Source organism: Hypanus sabinus, chromosome 17 (assembly GCF_030144855.1).
Source record: "Hypanus sabinus isolate sHypSab1 chromosome 17, sHypSab1.hap1, whole genome shotgun sequence".
NCBI lineage: Eukaryota > Metazoa > Chordata > Chondrichthyes > Myliobatiformes > Dasyatidae > Hypanus > Hypanus sabinus.
In genome coordinates, this window is record NC_082722.1 from 25,057,172 (window position 1) to 25,076,991 (window position 19,820).

General features: G+C 41.2%; 1 protein-coding gene across 1 annotated transcript; it reads right to left on the reverse strand.

Moving 5' to 3' along the window:
• Positions 1–1,285: 1,285 nt before the first annotated feature.
• On the reverse strand, positions 1,286–19,752 carry LOC132406753 (uncharacterized). The gene is made up of 4 exons (XM_059992691.1): positions 18,990–19,752; positions 12,160–12,295; positions 7,122–7,251; positions 1,286–2,907 (listed from the first exon to the last, which is right to left on the reverse strand). The coding sequence occupies exons 1-4, from the start codon at positions 19,640–19,642 to the stop codon at positions 2,822–2,824; spliced, it is 1,005 nt and encodes a 334-aa protein (XP_059848674.1). The 5' UTR covers positions 19,643–19,752; the 3' UTR covers positions 1,286–2,821.
• Positions 19,753–19,820: the final 68 nt, after the last annotated feature.

Here is a 19,820-nt window from a genome sequence, read left to right on the forward strand (position 1 = left end):
TTTAGAAGCTGCAGCTGAATGCACTTCTCAGTTGTAGTTGTCAGGGACACTGGAGGTCTCCCTGTTTTCCCATATCCCACAGGAGGAGCATCCAACAAACCTGCCAGGCATCTCTACTGTCTTAGCTGTTCAGAAAGGAAAAAAAAACGTAACCTTGAGCTTTTACTTGCGATTTCTCTGAATGAAACGTCGCTTCTCAAAGAGCTGAAGCCTCAAGATCACCACTCGGACTCTGTTCACTGCCGTTGCGAAGATGGCTCTGCACTTGCCCTTGTCCTCCTTTAATTTGCTCTTGCTAATCTATCCCAAATACTGATTGGTCACTACTGTAAGCTCTTTTTCACTGTAATGACCTGCTGCTGCCTTTTGTACTTGGGTGGCGGACCTGATTAAAATCCCCTCCTCTCAAAACTTTCCATGTCTGGATTGTCTGCTGGTCAAAGCTCTTTTATTATTATTATTACAGATTTTACAATTTCCAACATCCAGAGCATTTTGCTTATTTTTTAAAATTTGTTAATTATGTGTTTTTATACTTAAGTTAAAATAATAAAATTGATTGGTCTTGTAAATGGTAAATTCAGATGTCCTTTTGGTACCGGAACATGACTTTTGTAACAGGAGTTCTAAGAGGCTGGCTAAATTTGGAAAAGGTTTTGAATGTATAAAGTGGTAAAAGAGAGTACAAAAAAATTCTAGGCCAAGTGAAAGAAATTAAGGATAGTATCGTTTTTCATAGATACAAGACCAACCGCAGCTTCTGAGAGCCAGATTCAGATTTAAACATGACCTGTGAAATTGTGTGGATATTCTATCAGTGCATTTGAATTGGAGAAAGAAAAATACCCAACACAAGTACAAGACATTCCTTGTCATCATGTATTCCCCTTTGTTACTGTGTTCTGATAGTCACACAAAGTGAAATTGGGAGGAGGTCTATACATTTTGAGAGCTCCTTGCTGCAAGGAATCTACATCCTGGAACCAAAACATTTTCCGTTAAACACATGGTCCACTGAAACCAGATTTTCCATCATTTCCATTCAGTAATTATATTCACTCTGCTCCTTTGCTATTGGTCAATTCACTTTGGCCAACACTCCTAATTTTCTAACTTCCATTCATCCTATTTTATCCCAGACTCTTACATGAATAGGTGATTGGAGTGGTTGCTAGTATGATAAACCTGCTAGGTTTTAATACTCTAAAATATTGCTCTTGCAAATTATTGTACAAATCATTAACATGATCTTAAACACATCAATAAAGATCACATGTGTAATAAGTACCAATTATCAAAGAAATACTTTATTTCCACATATCTTACATGGATTATAAGTAACTTATGAAACTAATGTGCCAATAGACATGAATATTGCATATCAAGATAATTATTTTAATTTCTAACAACAGTAAACCTTTAAACCACATATCCATTATAAACATGGTAGTAACTGGAATGTCATTCCTGTAAAATAAACCCAAGGTATTTAGAGAGTAAAGTGCAAATAAGATTAACACTCTGCAATTTAAAGTTCTGATGAACTAATATTAGTGTAAAATATTAATCGTTTCTCCAAAGATGCTGCATGATGTCGATTTCCAACATTTTCCTTTCCTGTTAAGTTATTCAGCCTCCTTTAATTTGAACTTGGTGTACTTAAAAATGCACTATTTACAAAGTAACAGTAAATACAAAGGTGAATAAAAACTCCTTTATATAAAGTTATTCTATAAAACAAAGTCAGACATTACAGAATCTAGCAAGGAGATCCCAAGCAAATCTGAAATGACTGTGTTTTGAGGATACCATCCAAACCTGACAATTAATGTAGATGTTACTTTTTTTAAAAAAGCATAGGATAATGCCATAAGTCACCAACTCTACTTCAGTGAACACTCAAACCTGGGACCTTAAGACTGTGCCACAATATCCAGTTGATCCAGTGAGTCACATAACTCATCTCTCAGGGTGTGCAAAGTATATGTACTTGGTGTAATGCTAGTGTCTTTAGTTTTTCCATTATTGCATAACTTCAATTGTACCTACTGAGTAAAATCTGGCTTCACATTCACATATATTTCTAAAATTGAGTTACAAATATTTTGATAGGTTAACTCCAATTGTAAAGTTGATCATGAAAATACCTGAAGTATTCACATTTGCCACCTTTCAATTTCAATATAGCTGTTACAAAGAGGAAAGTGTGACAAAAATGCTTTTCTTTTTAATCCTATCAGGCTAATTTGAAACTTCCTTTTAAGATGAAATGATGATCTGGAGACTATAAACTCACTGTAAACCAAAGCTGGAAAAAGATAAATCACTTTTCATCTGGGTTATGAGAACATGGCAGGAACAGAGGATTAAAGAGAACTGTTTGTCTTCAGGAGAAAGCTACTGAATATGTTAACTGCAAGAATATAGCAGCTACAGGTAAACAAGAGAAACAATTCCAATCCATTAAACTGTTCAAACCATCCAGCAGGATTTTAAGTCAGAGAAAATAAGGTAACATTTTGATAACTAGAATTGAATTTGGTTGGAGCACTGCCTTTGTGAGGATTCCCAGAAAATATTGACACTTTGGTTCCAGTCTGTCTTTATGCAGAAGTAATGTTTATATCCTTGAACTCCCAATGAACATTCTTAAAAAGACCTCAAGCTGAGAGCACAATAGTCATTTCTGTTCATCACCATTTGAGGTGATGTGAATTGTTATCCAATGCACACAGAATTCTGCAGCCTTTATCCAATGTTCTTTTAATGCCGTAACAATTTGGCGCCGTGTTTCTTTTTCTGAGGTTTAACCTTGCAGAGTTCAGTCATATTCTGAACCAATTGTAATACTGAGTTCTTCTCCCAAAATGTGAGTTTCGTGAAACCATTTATTTGTGTCCAACACAACTAGAAGTGGAAGGAAGACAAGGTTATCACATCAGTTGTACTTTTTTCCAATTCATACCACCCAATCACTGTCTTAACAAATACAAGCGGTTCCAGTAAAGTGGCTGAGGTCACTGCCCCATTACACAGTCTGCTGTACATTTCATTCATGTGCAACAGAGGTAGTAGTACAATAATCTCACATCTCCAGCCAAAATGATCAACAAAGTAAAATGTCACTTCACTCTGTGTAATGTCCAATCTTCCCTGCAGTAACAATGAGTTGGAAAGTCTATTGTGCATGTCCCTTCCGCCCATCTCATGCATGCTGAATCACTATTCTGCCTAATTCCATCAATCTGTACCTGGATCACAGCCACCATATCCCACCCATCCAAACCTCTCTTAAATGTTGAAATTGAACCCACATCCACCATTTCCACTGGCACCTCATACCACTCTCTCACCACCCTGAGTGAAGAAGTTCCCCCTCATGTTCCCCTTAAATATTCCAATTTTCACTCTTAACCAATGACCTCTAGTTCTAGTCTCACTCAATCGCAGTGGAAAATGTCTGCTTATATTTACCCTATCAAAACACCTTGTAATTTTGTATACCTCTATCAAATCTCCCCTCATTCTCCTGAAGTCCAGGGAATAAAGTCCTAGCCTATTCAACTTTTCCCTATAACTTAAGTCCTGCCAACATCCTTGTAAATTTTCTCAGCCCTCTTTCGACATTAATTTCTATACAGTTGTTCACAAATCCTCTGCCCTGGAATTTGCAGTTGAATGTCAAGAATACCAGCTTGACGTCATGTTCCTTGGTTGTTTTTACCTCCAGTCCATCCTGATAGATCAGTGGAAGAGATGGGTGATTGGGATTGGAATCTGGCACAAACTATAATACAGGAAGCAGAATTTAGAATGTGCTCAAGCCTACAGCTGATGGTAAATGAGACCACTCAGAGCTACATCAAAACAGTTGCACCTCGAGATAGAAAACAACGTGAATAGGTCTCAACATGCAGAAGGACTGAGGCAAAGGTGGACAAAGCCCCACCCAAAAGAAAGATTTCTGATGATGCAGAAGGTGTGAGATCAGAGGCTCAGTTCAGGAATGAATACGATGCTAAGGTTGCCCTGGACAGTGATCAGCGAAGGGATGGAATTGGGTGCTGGAGACCAGAGTTTGGGGCAGGGATCAAAAGCAGAAGCTACAGCCTTCCCATAGTTAATTGGAGAAAATTTCTTCAAAATGGGATGTAATCATGCAGCATGACAAAGCAGAAATAATGGAACAATTAAAAAGGAGTGTAGAACTGAGTGCTGTCAGCACATATTTGTGATTTTGTTTCTTTATGTGTAAATATTAGCATCACTTGCTCAGTTTCTGCCTAATTTTTCTGTTTATTTATTTAACATTTGACTGTGATATACAGTGGCAACTTTGCCTTACTTTTTCTTCACACATAGCTAACAATCTTTTATAATTATGGATATAGCAGACTTCCTAGTTCTACACCAGGAGCAAAAAAAACAGCTACTTCAGTTAATGGTAGATTTTCTCCACTATTCCTCAAGATAGTGGCTGAAAGAAACTGAGTAGGACTGATTGCAGTTGCGAGTGTTAATAACAATATGCAAATTGAATAAAATTACATTTGTCCAGATTCTAATTTATATAACATTCGCATTTAATGCGAGTTTTACTGTGCTCAGTTGGATAATCATGAGTTTCAGCCTTGCAGGAAAGTATCTCTGACTAAACCAGAGGATAAATTTTGTGTTTATGAAATTCATGCCTTCTCTATTTGGTGTCTATTTCTGGCAACAGTTTATTACTTATTAAATAACATGAAAGTTCCATGATTCTGCGTGTAGCTGTTGGTGTAGTATAAAGAAACACTTTTCTGTTCATGACTGCTCTGCACTTTTAGGTGCTTTAATATCAGTCTGTTTTTGGTGCCTTTAATTTCCATAACATCCAAATTAAAGGTAAATAGGTGTCTTTAATTTGGATGCTGTTTTAATTAAAGGCACACCTACTGCGTAATGTGAGATCTTGAAACAGAAACAGCACAGCATAAGGCAAGCGTATGTGGTTTTTAAAGGAATACTATTTTCAATAAATAGAAAATTATCCTCGTGACACTAACAAAAAGAAACCAGCTATGACCATAAATCATGCATTAGCAAACTCTTGGCTGTTAATCCACTACACACTTTGGAACTGACAACCCAGTAAGCTAAATTCCTGATCAGCACGAATGCATCGTTGAGCTTTCTGTGTGTTAGTAAGGTTCACTGTTCATTCAAATCATTTTTATAGGATCCAGCTGGATGAATATTAATTATTTATTTTCATTTGCTTCTTCAGTTATTTGATTTAGCCCTTTCTCCAGTGAGGCAGTAATCTGAACCAGGCAGCTTTGTTACAATACTGTCTAGAAGCCCTCACACATTGTTCATGTATGACCAAAATATCTCAATATAAGCAAGAGTTAAATAAAACATTCCATCACCAATTAATACCATGTATTCCTTTATGTTCATTTCATTCTACGTTCACTTCCTACAAAAACTCTTCAAATCAAATTGTCAAACTCCCAAGGGTCAGCCTCATTACTCACCACAGACTTGTATATACAGAAACAAAAGGTTTCAACTGCTTCTTAGGTCTCCAGCTCCTCTCTGCTGACATTAAAAGTTATTTTGGCTTATTGATTAGATAATTTATCCAAGGTAACATTTTGTATAAATATTATCAGAGCTCTAAAGATGTTACTTCTCAAGGCATTTATGAGCTCTACTCCTTGGTTTCCCTATCAGTGTTGCTCAAAGTCCAAGTGATATTAATTTGAGCATGTAGACATCCAGAATGCAAGACCATTGTTGCTCAAAGTCACTGACTGCATTTCTTCAGGACGTCATTCCTCCAACCATTTCTGCATCAGTCACAAGATACACAGGATGGCAAATCCCATTGTTTCAATCTGCTCCTGTGCCACAGAACTTCCTTTCCTTCCATGACTCTGTTCATTCTGTTTCAGTCCAGTTCCTCCCTACTTACATCGGATCCACTTTCAACGGACAGCTGCCAATTTCCTAGTCCCAATCTGCTCATTTTTCCTACGAATGTCCAATCCCACTACACTTCCACTCTGTACCAGCAATGTCTGCAGGTTCTTTGTCTCCTCCTTAAAATAGATGCTCAATCAATAGACCCTCCACCCACTCCAAAGGCTTTCCATGCCTGATGGAATGAATTCTCACATTAAACAAATAACCCTTTTTTCCAAAATCAAAGGTATGACCCATGTTTGCCTTGGTGGAGTACGTGGCAAATTCCTTACTTCACTTCAATTTTGTTTACTGATGTTTTCGACTTTGGTACAGAACTTGAAGGTCTCATCACCTTTATTTGCAGCTTCCATCCTGCTTTCACTCACCTAATCACTCTTTGCCTCGTCTTCCATCAACTTCCCTCCCTGCAGCCTTCACCACTATAATTGTTAATTTAGTCTGTGTCCACTATCATAGCCATTCCAATTATTCTCTTTGTTCTGCACCCTTTCTGAAATCTGAAGCTTGCTGGATTTATAATTTTCTACATGATGATGATAAATCATCAATCTGAAACATTAACTGTTTCTCTCTCCACAGATGGTGTTTGATCTGCTGAGTAGTTCCAGTATTCCCTGTTTTTATTTTATAAACACAAGTCAGCTGTGATCATTTGATCTCTTACTCATTCATTGTTGGGTAATGCAAATATAATCCCGGAACTCGGGTGCAGCTAACACCCATTGACAGACTTTGTCTTTGTTAAATTAAGAATTATCCAGTACTATACATGGAAAGCACACCATGCCAATTCTCTACAATGGCATAGTCCTTGTCAAATCAAAGTTATTTGGAGTCGGTATGCAAATTAAGCTTCAGCTGACAACCAATCATGTAATAAATTAGAAAGCTTTGTTTCCAGGCAGTGCTGGAAGCCTGATCTGTCTAATTCAATCACATGTGATTACCAACCTGCAGGAACATTGGATCTAGGTAAAATTTTGGAATAATACGGTAACTTGACAGTTTGGGGATCAACGGTGAAAATATGGGCTGGGAAAGTTGAGGTATGTGTAGAGTCAGCCATGCAGCATAGAAGCAGACCACCGCATCCACGCCTACTATCGACACTCATTTACCACCACACTGTATTGGGAAAATCTACGTACTTATTTGTCCAGGGTACACAATGGCTTCCAGTGAAGAGCATTCATAGTAGCATTCTGCAGGGGGTTCCAGCTTCCAGTGCTTGATGCCCCTGATTTGGGCCTGCCAGGATGGATTATCTACATCATCAATCTAAGGAGTAAAGACACGTTAAAAATAACATTTTTTATATTAAGTTCCAATGCCAATAACTCAAAAACAGTTTTTTCAGAGTTGTGCAGCACTGAAAACCTCTTAGGCCCACAACCATCATGCCGATCTTCACCAACTCTGCCTGCCGGGATTAATTTCATATTCCTCTACAGCCTGTTCTTGTCGTCAGATGAGGATTGAACACCACATTCAAGTTAAATTTGTACTATAAAAATTACTTTGTACAATTACCTTTTAAACACATTCATTAAATAGATGCTGAGGAATGTCAGGGCAAGGGGTTGCAGTTGGAAAGAAAATAAAACACTGATGCGCGTTCAGCTTTAGGAATAATCTCTTTCCACTTTACCTTGAAATCTAATTTCAATGTACTGTACTCTTACTCTGTAAATAAAGTAAGTTTTATAGGTCACACGCTCATCTTAGGCTGTCCATCAGGATCGGGAATGGCTTGATTTCATTTCAATTCTGTGAGTTTAGATTACTGATGAGATCTGCAAACTCTGGCAGTTAGGGCAGATGTTGATGAGTGGTGTAGAAGGTTGTGCGCTCCTTTCACTGCTTAAAGTGGGCTTGTGTGTGCTCTAGAGAAAAGATTATAGGTTCACAATGGCCTCCTAAAGCTTGTTCTCCATTTGAGAGTTCACGGACCACCTGTGGCCACAAATCAATGGGGACATTACACTTTTGCTGAGGAGGCTTTGAGAACATTCTTGAATTTCTTGCCCTGATAAATGCAGTAGTTTCAGTATTATGGTGTTGGATATCACTTACAAGCTACCATGCCAATGGATTTAGAAGATATTGTAATTTTGCAGACAGTGTTGGTGGTACCTCTACAGTGTTTTGGGATATTTACTGTATGATTCAGATGTGTACCAGAAGGTCTGTGTTGCTGTTGTAATAGGTTTAGTGCCAGATTTAGGATCTTCAAACATTCTTTTCCTCAGATGGCCAAGGGCTGTGCAAGCTAAGAAGGCCAAACAACTGTACAAGCTTAATATAACAGCACTATTATGATGTGCAGAGATGCACAGGTGATGAAGGACAGCTGTGCTGGGACGTCATGCCGGCAGACCAGCAAAAATGAGGGCTGGTGGTCCATGTGATCAGCAAGTCATCCTTTCATTCCAGGGCAGGAGGCCAGTGAGACTGGAGTTTGAGGCAAGGTGCTCAGGGTCTTATCATCAGTGAGTCCAGAGTTCAAGGTCCTCATACATAGTCATCGGTGTGTCCTGGGGTCAGTATCGAAGCTCAAAGGCCAAAGGTTATCTGGAAGCCTGGAAGTTGAAGTCCATTGGCTGAAGCCCTGAGTCTGTGATTTCACTGGGGAAGTTGAAAGCCCAGAGATGGCCTAAACCTGTCCTGAGGCTAAAGAGCTGTGTGTCTGTAAGTGGGGAGGCAAGGGGTTTGTTTTGGTGTTGTCTTGTGGTTGTTGATCTGTTGCTTGTGTTGTTCTGTAAACATAGTGGGCATACCTTATTGGCACTACAATGTGTGGTGACACTAGTTGACAGCCCCCAGCACCTCCAGGGGTGTGGTTGTAATGCATTTCACTATATTTTGATGTACATGTAATAAATAAGTGACTGAAACACGAGTCCCACTCTGGGATGAGTGTCCCTATTGTGTCTGCGGCCAGTGAAAGCAAAGGAGCAGGAAGATCCGAACTTTCCTGGGTTCCATTTTCCCTAGGCTGTCCACTCAGCCAGCTGTGATTCCTTTCCCCTCACCACTTCCAATGCTCCCCAGAGCTCCTGACTGTTGACAATTATTGATGTCCATACTGACGAGGGTTAGAACAACACACATAAAATGCCAGTGGAACTCAACAGGTCGGGGCGGGGGGGAGATAGACAGTCAATGTTTCAGGCCAACACCCTTGAACTGGATTGGATTGGAATGGAAGGGGGAAGAAGCCAGAATAAGAGGGGGTCTTGGGGGGAGGGGAAGGAGTACTAGCTAGAAACTGATAGGTGAAGCGCAGTGGATGGGGGAGGGGGAATAGTGTGAGAAGCTGAGAAATGATGTGGAAAGGATAAAGGGCTGAAGGAGGAGGAATCTGGTAGAAGAGAGTGGACCATAGGAGAAAGGGAAGGAGGAGGGGCACCAGAGGGAAGTGATAGGCAGGAGAGAAGAGAAGCGGTAAGAGTGGAGCCATGGTGGAGAAAGGAAGGAGGAAGAAGGGGGGAAAGGGGAAAAAGCTTCCGGACATTAGAGAAATCAGTGTTCGTGCCATCAGGTTGGACGCTACCCAGATGGAATATGAAGCGTTGCTCCTTCGATCTGAGAGGGTCTTCATCATGGCTGTAGAGGAGGCCATGAAACAACATGTTGGAACAGGAGCGTGGACTGCAATTAAAATGGTAGGTCTCCAGGAATTCCTGCTTGTTTTGGATGGAGCAAAGGTGCTAGACTAAGTAGACCCCCATCTACACCAAGTACCGCCGATGTACAGGAGCTCACACTGGATACAGAAGACAACGACCTCAACAGATCTGCAGGTGAAGTGCTGTCTCACTTGTTTGGACTATTTTGGTCTAAATGGAGGTCAGATGGGAGGTGAATTTGCAAGGGCAGCATTTATGTCACTTGCAGGAATAAGTGCCAGGAGGGAGATACCAGAGAGAGAGGAACGGACAAGGAAATCACACAGAGAATAATCCCTACGGAAAGCGGAGAGTGGGGGAAGAGGTAAAGATGTGTTTGGTGGTAGGATCCCATTGAAGATGGCAGAAGTCGCAGAGAATGATGTGCTGAATGCGGAGGGTCAGGGGCTGGTAGGTAAAGACAAGAGGAACTCTATCACTGTTAAGGCAGCAGGAATATGGGATGAGGCCAGATGTCTGGGAAATGGAAGAGATGCAAGTGACAGCAGGATCAATGGTGAAGGAAGGGAAAATCTATTCTTCGAAGGAGAAACACATCTCTGGTGTTCTGGAAGGGTAACCGTATTCTGGAAACAGATGTGGCTGAGACAAAGTAAATGAGAAAAGGACATGGCATTTTTACAGATAACCAGGGTGGGAAGAAGCAGGGTCATGATAGCTGTGAGAGTCGGTAGGTTTATAAAAGATATTGGTAGACAGTTTGCTCCAGAGATGGAGACACAGAAATCTTTGCGGGCAGTCTACTTTCTTTTCCGTTTTGTGATCTTAACCTAGGGTTCCTCATGTTAGCTCTACACTGATTGTCTCACTCTCACCTTTCCACATCAGACACTGGGAAAGTAGGGAGAAAGAGGAGACAGAGAGCAAAAAGAGGAGAAAGGCCAGAAATAAAATTGTGGGCACGAGGAAATCTGCAGATGCTGGAAATTCAAGCAAGTCCTGACGAAGGGTCTCAGCCCGAAACATCGACATTGCTTCTTCCTATAGATGCTGCCTGGCCCATGACCCAACTGAGATGTCGGGGCCCCACTTCATGTACCTTCAGGCAGAGAATCAGGTTTTGCCTAAGCTCTAATAACATCATAACTTTCCCTTTTATTGACCACAGTGTCTGAAGTTCGACTTAAATGATATATGATAGATCGTGGTCATTAATCCATAATAAAAATGGCAAAGCAGACCAAACGAAAAGTATAGGAGTATCTGAAATGTGGATTTACACCAACACCAAGCAGCCAATGTGCCTGTTCTGTGAAAACATTTTTCCAAACGAGGCAATGAAACTGTCCAGGCTCCTTGAACATTTGAAGAGAATATACTCTGATAAAGCAAACAAGAACTTGGCTTATTTTTAGTCCCTCTTTGCAAACTTTCAGAAACAGAAAACATCTCAAAACATGTTTGCCAGCACTTAACAAAACAGTGATGGTGTGCATGCTTCAACAACATTTCATTGCTCATTGCTAAAAATGGAAAGCCCCATACAATTGAAGAAGAACTAATTCTGTAAGGGAGGATCTTGGTACAATTTTGCATTAAGTCACCAGAACAAATAATTAAAGCAATTCCACTCTGCGACAACTCTATTCAAATGTCTGAGAACGTGGAAGATACATTGTGCAACATACCTAGGACAACAGAATTTGCTCTGCAGTTGGATGAGCCAACTTTGCCAGGCAACAGCTCTTTGCTTCTTGGTTATGCTTGCTTCATAAAAGATGACAGCATGGTTCAAAAATTGTTATTTGCAAGAGGACTAGAAACAGATATGACGGGGGAGTCAGTATCTCAGTTTGTTGAGCAATTTTTCAAAGGGAAGGATGTTCAGCTCACAATGATAGAATGCCACTGTGGCCTTATTATTTCTTGAAAGAAGCAGACCTAACATATCTATAATTCACTGTGTAATTCACAAGACAACATATTGTTTCCAAAAACCTAAGTAATAGATGTACAAATCATTAAATACTGTTTTCGATGAAATAGAACGCAAATTGCTGAAAGTAGGGATCTACAATTCCTTCTGAGTGACATTCAGCTTGATGCTGAGAAGCTGATATCACTGTTCCAAGCCCATCCATCTTGTTCAAAAGTGAAAAATCAATGAAGTAGTCACCAGTTGGACTACTAATGTATGCTCCACAATTATTTAAGAAAATTGAGTTTACTATAATTAAATAATTTTATTTTTAGCTTTCAACAGATTTTAATAATTTTTGCAGTTATTTGTCACTGTTTTGAATCTGCCATTCCAATTTTCTTTCACTGTGCATCGCAAATCAAAATTCATATTGATTTTATATCAAGGCTAGAAAGGGAGAAGGAAAGGCTGGGGATGTGGTCTAGGAGATGAGGGGGTGGTAACCCAAAAAAGTATGGGAACCACTGCCCTAGAGTAACAGAATCAAGAGTTAGAAAAGTGAAGTCAGTTAGGACCAGGAGGGATATCCTTTCTTCTGAGCTGCAAACTAGTAACAGTTCATTTTAACATTCTTACATGCATACGGGCTCCATGCCCGGGCACTCCCATGAATATCCAGTCCATTTTGCTTGATTCAGAGATAGCTGGGATAAAATATGGCCGCTTGTAGTGCTGCCTCAAAATACTAGCTGCACTGGAATCACAGTTACTCCTGCAAAAGAAAAATAAAGGGTTATAAAATGAAATAGTAATCTGTTTCTTCCACTTGTTGCATTCTTAGAGACTACATAAAGGAGTTTTCACGTTTGAAGGAGCAAGAACACCTAGCCAACATTCTCCACCAATAGCTTACTCTGCCCTATGACTCAAACGTTAGAGGGAGTGCCCATTAGCCCTATGAATATAAGATTTGTGCCAGCAGCACTGTGCATTTTTTCAATAAGTCTATATCCATGTTGACAAAAGAGATTGCTGATGCAGGAATCTGGAACAGGAAACAAGAACGCTATGAGAACTCAACAGGTCAAGCAGCATTTGTGAAAGTAAAAGGTGCACATCACATTTCAAGTTGAGATTCTTTATCAGGACTGCAGGAGCTGACTTTTGAAATAGCAGCAATTTATTAAAGACTGGTGCACACCAGGAGACCAGTCAAAGCTGATCTACCTGAGCATGAATTTGGTACAGTTTTTATATTCTTAGTTGACAAGATTACCAGTAAAGCCTCTTTTTGATAACAGAATTGTGGCAAAAGGAAGACCTACCGTAAATTCCGGACTATAAGCCGCTACTTTTTTCCCACGCTTTGAACACTGCGGCCTATACTACGGTGCGGCTAATGCATGTTTTCTTTTTCATGCCGCCAAAAACATTTTGCCTCGTAACATTAGACTGTTATGAATCCCGTAACTGGAGAACTTACCAGCAAAGATAGAGAGGTCCGTTGAAGTCTGATGTCACTATTTTCAAACGTTTTATTTATAAAGGGATACAAAAGTAGGGTTAATACATACATTCAGATAGTGCACATCGTCAACACTCAATCTAAAGCGCAGGTATAGTAATACTCATCATTAAGTGAGCTCTGCTGTTGTCTAGGGGTTAATAGATTGTCCATTGGAAATATAAAAGTCACTCAGAAAGTCTGCAGGCCTCAGCCCTTTGAAAATCGCTGGGTTTCACATGGGGCGACCGAGAGAGAGAGATTGGGAAGAAGAGAAAGAACTTGCCGAATCTTGATGAATCTTCCGTGAAATCGGGGGAGCATTGGTTTCCTCTCCCCGATGTTAGTTAAAAGCGGTTTTCTGTGATTCCAGCCACAAATTCCAATCCCGGAATCTAACGCACGTGGCTTCCTTCAGAATGGCTTCCCGCTGCTGCGGGATCACTCTCTCGTGTCCTCTGGGTGCGTCTGAGGGGCTGTCCCCCTGAGACTCTCCTTTATACTTCCTCACGGGGTCACAGGTGTCAATCAGGTTGGGATGATGCAATCTCTCTCTCAACCAGCCCACCTTGCCCGAGGGCTTTTCACGTGGTCTCCATGAGACAATAGTCGCTGTCGCCTTATTCTGTATCCCGGGTGGAACGTGCAATTTGGCATGTTTCTCTCTCTCTCTCTCTCCTACTGGGTCAACTGACCCCCCCCCCCACCCTTCCACGGGTGCTCTTGCGATTCTCACAAAGGAGGGGGCTGGGTTTCATAGCAAGACCAATAAAATTGATGAGTAGTTCACAGAGGTCCAATGAAATTGTACGATAAATCAAGCGCACTTTCACAATTAAATTATTGTAAATCAGTCATTTGTACTCACCCTCATCAACATGGAAAACACTCGAAGAAAAGCATATGATGCAGCTTTTAAGTTAAAGGCAATCAATAACTTTTCCTGGTAGGCTGCAGTATATATATTTTTTTACCAGTCGTTAGGAGATATTGGAATGTTGTTCGTGCACTGTTCAGTAAAAAAGTATACGCAACGTAATTTGTGTGTTACCGATACGTATGTATATTTAAAAGTAGCTGTGTTACAGGCACTGTTCGAAAAAAAGCATTTGCAATATGTATTTGTTTGTTACCATACGGATTTAATTAAAAGTTAAAAAATCCTCACATATAATATCTTTCTGTGTAAATATCTCATATTACAACGTGGGACACCTGTGGCTTAAAATCCGGTGCGGCTTGTACAAGTACAAAATTGATTTTCTTTCTAAAATTAGAGCGTGCGGCTTTTAATCAGGTGCGCTCTGTAGTCCGGAATCTACAGTAATTAAGTAACAGACGAGGTCCTGATTACAGACAATCCACAGATCTAGCAGCAAATCTAGTTTTCTAATACAATAAAGGGTGTGTGCTATAATAGAATCAGTGAAGTTCCTGAACCTTGGGTGTCATCAGCGGTCCATTCCATGTCTCTACTTCTAGGCTTTGTCTACAGCTTAGTTATCATATTAGCACAACTCACATCCCTATTTACGAGTTATTAGCTCTCACTATACTTACCACTAAAACAGGGCTGAGGGAATATTCTAATTCAACGAGGATCAGCTGCAGCATGAAATGAAGCTCTGTAGTGAAACACCGGCCTGAGCTTTGATTTCCTGTGCACTCCCAGCTCTTCCCTCAACCATAACCCATCATAAAAATTCAACTTTATTATATAGATAATTCTTTCATAACTTCCCCTCCAGCACAAAGAGCACAATAGCAAGAGCAAGTCATGCCTACATCAGCTATGATTCAATGATATATTGCTACTAGGCATTTTTCTAAATATCAACTCATCTTCGTATTACACACTCAGTAACTCTGGATCTTTTTAAAGGCCTTTCTTGTAACTTCCATGCATTTTCTTCTCCAAATTAATTAATTCTTAAATATTTACTTTTTCCATTGAAGAATAGAAACTAAAAATCTTAATCAAAAAGCCTTGGCTCTGCTCTATCTCTAATACATGACCTGCTGAAGTAAGCTCCTTAAACATCACGATTGACATTAAGGACATTGAATCCATTACTTCATGGCATTATTTGAGAGCTGGCAGATTGTACATGTTTCGCTAAAGGTTATTAGTTTGTAAGAATGAGAGGGCAACCTCACTGAATATATTCAACTTGGAAGTAGAGATAACTTCTAGGTTACAGGGAAATTGAGGCTTGTTCCAAGCAAGCAGAAAAGACCAGAAAACACAATCTTATTGAAAGGAGATTTTAAAAATGTATACACTGGCAATCGCAATTAAAAACCAAAAACACTGGACAAATCTAAAGAAGGGTAGTGAATTTTCAATCTCAATTAAAAACCAAAATCATCAGACAAATCGGCCTTGGATCTGAAACATTTACTGTTTCTCTTTCCAAAATTGCTGCCTGACCTGCTGAGATTTTTATAAATGGAAAAGCAGGCTCAAGGGACAGTATAGGCCATTCCTACTCTTATTTCTTTTACTCCTGTTATTTCCAGTCTATCATCCTCCAAATTTACCAACTTCTGATTTGACAATCTTACTCTATTTCATTTTCCTTTCTAGCTTAAATCTGAAGATACTCATCTGATCCAGAGGATGATCTACTCTACAGCTTTCAAAGGACTCTGGTACACAAATCACCTAGACTAGATGGACCACACCCACAGGGTACTGAAAGAAGCTGAAGAGATAGTGGAGGCAGTAATAGTGACCTTTCAAAAATCATTAGATTTTGAAAGGACTGGAAAATTACAAATGTCATTCCACTCTATAAGGAGAGGCAAAAGACAGAAAATTTATAGACTGACATCTCAGGGTTAGATGTTAGAGTCCATTACTAAGAATGAGGCTTTGGGGTTCTTGGAAGCCAAAGCCAGCAAGGTTTCCTTATGGGGGAAATCTAGCCTGACAAATTTGATGGAATTAATTAAGGAAATAACAGGCAGGATAGACAAAGGAGAGTCAGTGGATGTCGTTTACTTGGATTTTCATAAGGCCTTTGAAAAGGTGCTGCACAGGAAGCTGTTAAGCAAAAGCCCACAATATTACATGAAAGATGAACAGAATATTGGCTGACTGGCAGAAGGCAGAGTGTGGGAGTAAAAGGGGTCTTTCCTGGTTGACTCGCAGTGACTAATGATGTTCCACATGTTTCAGTATCGAGTCTGTTACTTGTCACAACATACGTTGATAATCAGGATAATGGAAAATGATGGCTTTGTGACCAAATTTGCAAACAATACAAAAGTAGGTGTAGGGGCAGATAGTTTTGAGGAAGCAGGGAGTTTATAGAAGGACGGACAGATTGGGGGAACAGAGGCATTGAAGAGGGTTCAAAGGAAGTGTATGAGAATGACCCTGGAAACGAAAGGGTTAACATATGAGGAATGTTTGATGGCTCATAGACTGTATTTGCTGGAATTCAGAATAAGGTGGAGGGGGGCGGAAATGTCTATGAAGCTTATAGAATGTTGAAAGGCCTAGATAGAGTGCACATGGAGAGGATCTTTCCAACAGTTGGAGAGTTACGGACAGGAGGGCACTGAGCAGAAAAACATTTATTTAAGACAGAGGTGAGAAATTTATTTAGCTAGATCTGAGGAATTCTTTGGCACAGATGGCTGTGAAGGCCAAGTCATTGGGGATATCAAGGTTGATAGGCTCCTGATTAGTAGGGCATCAAAGACTATGGGGAGAAGGCAGGAGAATAGGGCTGAGAGGGAAAATAAATCAACCATGATCAAATGGCAGAGGAGACTCAATTGATAGAATGGCTTAATTCTGCTCTCACGTCTTATGCACTCAACATCCTTGTATCCTAACTTTGCCAAAGTTGTCCCCAAATTTAATTTGATTCAGTATGTCAATATAATCTCAGATCATTCACATGATTTACTACTTTGTATGTTACCATTTTTTGGCAAAGCAGTTACCCTATATTTAGATGTCACCAGATTCCTCAATAACCTGCCATTATTTACTTACGTTCACTATTTCCCATTGTCTGATAACTAAGGCAGTCCTTTTATTTACTGAGGACTCGCCAATGTTCTGTTCATTGGCTGCAGATTTAAGAACATAAAATACAAGCCCCACATCACAGGTCCAGTCCGTTCCCACCACAGAGCAGTGATGCAGGAAAGCGGCACCCATCGAGGACCACGCCCCCACCCAGGCCTTGCTCTCTTCTCACTGCTGCAGCAATCAGTTCAAAGTTAATGCATTATCAAAGTACATACATGTCACAATATATAACCCCGAGATTGATTTTCTTGCAGGCACACTCAATAAATCCGAAAAATAACAACAGAGCCAATGAAAGACTGCATCAAGTTGGGTGTTCATCCTCCTTGCAAAAGGCAACAAACTGTGCAAATACAAAAAGTTTTAGGTGGTTGCATCTCCAAAGGAAGTAGAGGTGCTGCCTTGCATTCTTTGTAAATGCTGGGCCCAGGACAGGCCCTCTGAAATTATAACACCAAGGACTTTAAAACTGCTGACTCTCACCACCTCTGATCCTCCACTGAGGACTTGCTCACAGACCTCCGGTTTCCTCCTCCTGATCTCAATAATCATCCCCTCGGTCTTGCTGACACTGAGTAAGAGGTTGTTGTTGTGGCACCACTCAGCTGTTTTCATCTCCAAACTTGAACATGGCATTGGAGCTGTGCTTCGACTCACAATCATAAGTGTAAAGTGAGTAGAGCAGGAGGTAAGCACCTGTGCTGACAGAGATTGTGGAAGAGATTTTGTTCCCAATCCAAACTGACTGGGGACTGCAAGTGAGAAAATTGAGGACCTAATTGCACAAGGAGGCTTGAGACCAAGTTCTTGGATCTTATTGATTAGTTTTGAGGGAATGTTGGTATTGAATGTTGAGCTGTAGTAGATAAAAAAGAGCATCCAATGAATGCATCTTTGCTATCCAGATGTTCCAGGGTTGAGTGAAGAGTCAATGAGATGGCATCTGCTGTAATGGTAGACAAATTGGAGCAGATCTAAGTCACCTCTGAGGCAAGAGTTGATATGCTTCATCACCAACCTCTCAAAAGACTTCACCACTGTGGATGCAAGTGCTACTGGACGATTGTCATTCAGACAGGTTACCACGGAACCGGTATAAGTGAAGCCTATTGAAGTAGGTGGGTACCTCCGACTGCCACAATTTCAGCGAACAAGATGCAGAAAATTGTGAACACAGCCCACTCCATCATGGGCACTAGCCTCACAAGCATCCAGGGCATCTTCAAGGAGCAATGCCTCAATAAGGCAGCATTCATCATTAAGGACATCAGGACATACCCTCTTCTCAATTCTACCATCAGAAAGAGGTGCAGAAGACAGAGGTACACATTCAACAATTCAGGAAAAGCTTCTTCCCTCTGCCATCAGATTTCTGAATGGATATTGAACCCATAAACACTACATCTCTTAGGTACAGTAGTCTCACAACTCATACAACTAGGTTCAGGAACAGTTATCACCCATCTGCTATCTAGCTCCTGAAGCAATGGGGCTAACTTCACTAGCCTTATCACTGATCTGTTTGCACAGCCAACGACGGACTCACTTTCAAGAACTCTTCATCTCAGGTTCTCAATATTCATTGCTTCTTTATACATTATCATTATCTCTTTCTTTTATATTTGCACAGTTTGTTACCTTTGCACATTGGTTGTTTGTCCGTCCTGTTGGGTGTAGTCTTTCATTAATACTATTACGGTTCTTGGATTTATTGAGTATGCCCATCACAATTAAACAAATCTCAGGATCGTACATGGTGACAGCTATGTACTTTGATGAACACTACCAGACATTACTTCTCCCTCTTTCCACTTCCAAACTTGTCTCAAAAGAATACCTTGAAATTTAGTGGCCCTTCACCTATCTTCGCCACGCCATGCAATAAAAGTGAAAGAGCTGAATTTTGACACACACCACCCAATATACCAAGGCTTGGCATTGCTGTGCATGCCAGCGCGACCGGCCTCCATCCCGAAAACATCTCTTAAATTGTGAAACTCCGTGTCGTAGGGGAAGAACTGACATTCACTGCCGCTGTTGTCCAAGGCGCTGCTGCCGCTACTGTAGATCTGGGAGAAGAACTCGAAGCTGAAGACTTCCCTGGCTGACCAGTTCCTCTGACCGTCCTCCACCACCACCGGCTGCATGGAGTAGGCGTAGGCCCGCAGAAACTCCTCATGGCTGAGGTTGCTCTTCCTGTCGACGGCGGTGATATTGCTGCAAACGCGGCAGTCCAAGGGGCGGCGGAAGGGGTTGGGGAAGTCGGAGAAGCCCAAGACGCAGATCTCGTTCTCCACTGAGGAACCGTGTAGCCGGAACCACAGGCTGAAGGCCGAGCGGCGGAGCGGGCCGCCCAGGCCCAGCAGCAGCAGGAGCAGCGCCAGGAGCGGCACCAGCCCGTGGCACGGCGACGAGGGGCGGCCCCGGCCCCTGCCCCGGCCCCGGCCTCCCAGCAACTTCTGCACCGACGGCAGCTGCGCAATGTCGCGCTCAGTGAGACCGGAGCGCAGAGCCAGAGCCACTATATCGTTCACCTCCTCCCGACTCAGGGCCCGAGCCGCCATCATCCCGTCCCCATCGCTTAGAGACAGGGGTTAGAGGTCAGATGAGACCGGGAATAGAGTTCAACAGGCAGCTCCAAACACTCCTCCGCCCTCTCTTGCACCTTTTTACACAGAGTTATCCCTGCACATTTACCTTGCGTTCTCCTCAGCGTGGCTATCACAGGTAGCAACCAGCAATGAA